The 6000-nt window shown below is 35.6% G+C and overlaps 1 protein-coding gene across 4 annotated transcripts in view; it reads left to right on the top strand.

Moving 5' to 3' along the window:
* runx1 (RUNX family transcription factor 1) overlaps window positions 1–6000 on the top strand; it is a 72785-nt gene that overhangs the window by 51855 nt on the left and 14930 nt on the right. For all 4 annotated transcript variants that reach the window (XM_084105817.1, XM_084105815.1, XM_084105816.1 and 1 more), the window contains one exon: window positions 2858–2962. In XM_084105817.1, coding sequence (XP_083961943.1) covers window positions 2858–2962 — 105 coding nt within the window. The remainder of the gene's footprint in view (window positions 1–2857; window positions 2963–6000) is intronic.

Raw genomic sequence — 6000 nt, forward strand, 5'->3', positions numbered from 1 at the left:
CACAGTTCTACGGTATTACCATCTGATACCATCATTGTACCACAAAGTAGTTTTTAAAAGGTTTACTATGATATTGAAATGGTTCTTCAAAGAATACCATGCGATAATAATAATCATAGTACCGGGTCCAACAAAAAACAACAACATTTTAACACACAATTTATTACCATAGTCACGGTAGTGCCATGGTATTCTTGAAAGTACCTTGTATTTCCATATAAATACCATGGTATATACATTTTACTACCATTGAAGTTTTTTAAGGCTTTAATGTGGCATTTACACGGTACTTCAATTCCTGCCTGTCCAAAAACTTGGTACAAAAATGCTGGGTTGTTTTAACCCAACTTTGGGTCAAATATGGACAAACCCAACCATTGGGTTACATTTTTTAATTACGTTAAACGTTTGGGTGTGTCCATATTTGACCCAAAGCTGGGTTAAAACAACCCAGCATTTTTTAGAGTGTATTATCATGGAAATACTGCAGTCTGACACATAACGTGGTACCGATACCATGGTATTTACATGGTACTCCGATGCATTTCGAAGAATACCATAGTACTTTTTTGTAAAGTGAATGTTCTGAACGTCCTGCAGTAAGTGCAGATTGTTAGCGCAGTATTACAGCGTTGTAAGTGTGTTTTCCCTGGATGTGATGTGGTGTTTGTGTGTTGTTTATGTCTGTGTGAGATCATCGTAGACAGAAGTGGATCGGTGTTGTCAAAGCGACTGCGCTCAGAATAGCACCTGGCATCGGACTCGAGCGCTGATCCCGTGTGTGCGTGTGTGTCTGCACATCTGTGCATACGTGTGTGTGGTCAAACCGGTAGTTTGTCATATTTTGGGGAACAGCTTGGAGTTTTTCCCAGCTCTATGTTTCTGGCCGTATAACGACTAGCGCGCGCGCGTGTGTAACCGTACCTCTCTTTGGCCGACGATCTTAGGCCCGTTTAGTGCTGTGTAACTCAAACCTGCTTCTGGCACGCAAAGGGACGCCTCTCTGGGGTCCTTCTCATCGTCATAGCGATGAGTGACAGGTGAAAGCATCAGGAATTGTGGGTACAGACCCCAGCTCCCATAATCCTCTCAGTTCATAGTCAAATCCGGTTTGTGTAGTTTGGCACATACGCACGTCTCGTCAGTCAGAGAAGCAGCTCATTATGAAACCGCAAACTAAAATCTTGCATCTCATTATAATCTGAGTGAGTTTGGTGAATCGAGCAGCCAGTGTGTGAATTAATACAAACAATGAATTTCAGGAGAGTCAGTGTTTTTTCCAGGGATTATATTCAAGACAGTTTTGGAGGATTGAGCTTGTCGTTTGGCACCAGTGACAGGCTTAATGGCAGTGATCCAAAATAGCTCTCAAAACACTCAAAATCACACTGATAATAATCATAAATGTTTCTTGAGCATCAAATCATCATATTAGAATGATTTCTGGAGGATCATGTGACACTGAAGACTGGAGTAATGATGCTGGAAATTCAGCTTTGATCACTGGATATAAATTACACTTTACTATATATATATAGTAGTGTAAGTCGTGTAAAATAGCGTTAGACATCCAGTTAGATAGCGAATGCTACATTGTTGTCACGTGACCTTCAGACATTTTTAAGTGTTAAAGGGGTGTATAATGCCCTTTTCACAAGATGTAAAATAAGTCTCTGATGTCCCCAGTGTGTGTATGTGAAGATTTAGCTCAAAATACCCCACAGATATTGTTTTATAGCATGTTAAAATTGTCACTTTTTGAGGGTGTATATATATATATATATATGTAAAAAAGTAAATTTACTTAAAAAAGTAAAAAAAAATAAAAAAATAAAAAAGGACTCATCTAATTACTAACCATAATATAGATTGTCTATGGAAATAGATTAGAAAATTAAATAAAAAAAATTAGAAACTATATTTTAGATAAAGAAAATTAAACCTATTTTGTACTTTTTTACTTTGGATGTTTTATTGTCATTTTTGTTATGCTGATTCTCATAATTTTATGTGACGTATTAATGACGTTTTGCATTAAAGTGTTGAGAATGTGCTTTAATTGAAAATAATGTCCTAAAGGTATTAGTATTATATTATATTATTATACAATGTCCTGTATTTTCTTTATGCAAAATCCTATTTCTTTCTTTTGACTTTTTAAATGCAATCCAGACTGATTTTGTGTGTGTGTGTGTGTGTGTGTGTGTGTGTGTACATCTGAGTACATGTGAAATCTGCCTGTCTGTGTGTCGTGACTCCTCTCAATATCTCACTGAATTATTTCAGACTCTCTCTCTCTCTCTCTCTCTCTCTCTCTCTCTCTCTCTCTCTCTCTCTCCCTCTCTATCTCTCTCTCTCTCCCTCTCTCCCTCTCTCTCTCTCTCTCTCTCTCTCTCTCTCTCTCTCTCTCTCTCTCCCTCGCTCCCTCTCTCTCTCTCTTTCTCTCTCTCTCTCTCCCTCTCCCTCTCTGTCTCTCTCTCTCTCTCTCTCTCTCTCTCCCTCCGAGATCCTCCATGTGTCCTCTGTTTATTTGGGGACTCGGTCACATGACGTGTTGTTTGGCCCGTGTCTCGTCTGTACCGTCTGAACTCTGTCTCTGTTTAAGGACACAACAAAAGCGACTGTAAATTCCCTTCTGTCTCCGATTGTGGGTTTTTTATGCACTAATGACGACAGCCGTCCATCTGATAGATCAGCCGAAATGTCTTCGTCCAGAAATAGTCTTGTCTCGCCCGTGTGTTTTACAGTCTCACACTCCTTAAACGAACACATCTGACATATAGCAACTAATAAATATATCCAGTGCTGACTCTGAATGCAGATGTTGACTTCTGACCTGTGTGTTTGTGTTTCTCAGGGAAGAGTTTCACTCTCACCATCACCGTCTTCACAAACCCTCCTCAGGTGGCCACGTATCAGAGAGCCATCAAGATCACGGTGGACGGGCCCCGAGAACCACGACGTGAGTGACACACACACACACACACACACACACACACAGTTGCATCACACTTATAAACGTGCACGTTAGATAGCGAATGTCACATTGTTATCACATGACCTTCAGACATTTGTACGTGTTAAAGGGATCCTATAATGCCCTTCTTAACATGATGTAAAATACGTCTCTGATGTCCCCAGAGTGTGTGTGTGAAGTTTTAGCTCAAAATACCCCACAGATATTGTTTTATAGCATGTTAAAATTGTCGCTTTTTGAGGGTGAGCAAAAACACACAGTTTTTGTGTCTGTCCCTTTAAATGCAAATGAGCTGCTGCTCCCGGCACAGAGGGCGGAGCTTCAAGAGCTTGTGTGTGTGTGTGTGTGTGTGTGTGTGTGTATCTCCGATTACCTCACACAAACACACTGAACATTTCAAAAACTTTTAGTCTTTAATGTTCAAACCGGAGTCAGACAATGATGGAGAGACTCGAGAAGAAGTGACAACATGTAGAAGCAACAGGACATTTCTGAATGGTTAGTTGATGAATTTATGAAGCTGATGTGTAGTTATCTTCTAGTCATTGATTAGCATATTCTGTCTTGATAATCTATAAATCGTGTTCAGGGGGCGGGGTTTATGTAAATTCTAGGGTTGGTGATGTCACTAACCCGGGAGGAAGCTCGTGTAGTCTCTACCAGCCGTTTGTTGTAGTCCTTAAAAAGCGATTTCTTTAAAAGCAAATATCTCCCTTTGCTCTGAACTTTGAGCGTTGTAACTTTGCAGATGTTGTTTATGCTCAAACAGCAACATTACACACTAACTAAAGTTAGAAAAGTGAAATCATAATCAACCACCCCTTTATAATACTTGTTGTGGCCATACTTGCGTTCAGAGATGTAGGCTAGCATTTGCACTAGCGACTGGTGTTGTTATCCTCATGTCATCACTGGTTTCGTCAGCTTCAGCTGGACGTGTTTGATGTGGTTTGTCTGTCGGCGTGAGGGTGTGTGTTGGTTGCAGGATGAGGTTTCATTTCGTCTTTGCTGTGATTTCCCTCAGTTAAACAAGCAACTGGTGAGATTGAAGTCTGATTGTTGCAGTATGTTGGTTCACTGTTCATATTTATGTCCTGTACAAACCAGTACAACATGGTATCATACTTATTAGTAGTATTAATAATAATGAAAAAATTGTTCTTTAGTAATTATAATTATTTGTACTAACTTTTATTATGTATTAAGATGTTATTATGTTTTTCATTATTATTATTATTATTAATAATAAGTGTTGTATTAACTAATTATTATAATTACTAAAGTATTATTAATATTATTAATAATGGAAAACATAATAACATCTTAATACATAATATAAATTATTAGTAAAAATAATTATAATTACTAAAGTATAATTATTATGTTTCCATTATTGTTATAAATATTATTAGTAATAATAATTATGATTAATTATAATAAGTATTGAATTAACTTATTATAATTACTAAAGTATTATTAGTATTATTAATAATAATGAAAAACATAATAACATTTTAATACATAATAGATATTATTAGTAAAAATAATTATAATTACTAACATATAATTATTATGTTTTTTCCATTATTGTTATTATTATTATTATTATTATTATTATTAATAAAGTATTATTAGTATTATTAATAGTAATAATGAAAAATATTTATATTGTAATTAATTTTACTAATTTTAATATTTATTATGTATTCATATATTATTATTATTATTATTATTATTATGTTTTTAATTATTGTTATATGTATTAACTAATTACGAAAGTTACTAAAGTATTGTTAGTATTATTAATAATAATGAAAAACATAATAATAACATCTTAATACATAAATATTATTAGTAAAAATAATTATAATTACTGAAGTATTATTATTGTTTTTTCCATTATTGTTATTAATATTACTAATAATAATACTTTACTAATTATAATAATTAATTCATACAATAATATTTACTATGTACTAAGTTTATTATTGTTGTTGTTATTTATTATTTAGTGACTATAATAATTAAATAATATTTATTAATGTCCATTATCATTATTATTAAAATGTTACATTATTAAAACGCTAGGACTGTCATTAATATTGGGTTAGAAAGCATATCATCTGTTATTTGTATTGGTGTATGTCTGAATCATGCTGGTTTTCATGTAGTTTGTGTTGCTCACACTAGTGTAAAGTGTGTTTTAATAGCGTGTCTGTCTGTATATGAACGCGTATCACGCACATGTTGGCGGCTCTATTCCCCGTTGGTCCGTTATTCCGGTCGGGAATCCTTCGGACGGCGCCACTCCACATATATTCCGGGTCAGTCTGGCGGGATGCGCTGGCCGGGTCTTCAAAGCTCTCTGGTTTCAGCAGGACTTCCTCGCTCGCGTGCGGATGATGGTTTCACACAGCTGTCTTTTCTGTTCCTTTCCGTTTGCCTTTCTCTCTCATCACCTGTGATCATTAATCCCGGTCTCTGTGTGTGAGGTCAGAGCCACACACACACACACACACACACACACACACACACACACACACACACACACACACACCAGACAGAACAGCGCCCCCTACTGGAGCAGTGACACGCTGGTCTCCTCAGTCAGCATCATTAGTAGGATGTGAGATGTACAGAAGTGTGTGTGTGTGTGTGTGTGTGTGTGGTCAGCAGTGCTGTACTGATTACATGTAATCTGGATTACGTAATCAGATTCCAAAAATTAAGTATATTAAGTTTTAAAAGTCAAATTACAGTTGCTTTCTTATGGATTACGTGATTACACATTATTCACACAATAGCAGTACATTCTTCATAATTTATTAAGTTCGTCCTAATTATTATTTGTTTTCTTTAAAATTTTCTAATAAAATCATATCGCTTAAATACATTAGGAAAGCCAATTTTGCCGTATTCCACACATCTATATTTATTTTAAGTTAATATTTCAATAATTTAATAAAACATTTGCATGTTCACGGTTCTCTGATGTCGAATAGTTGTCACAATGATACACAGGT

Source organism: Abramis brama, assembly GCF_963993115.1.
Source record: "Abramis brama genome assembly, chromosome: 2".
NCBI classification, from domain to species: Eukaryota; Metazoa; Chordata; class Actinopteri; order Cypriniformes; family Leuciscidae; genus Abramis; species Abramis brama.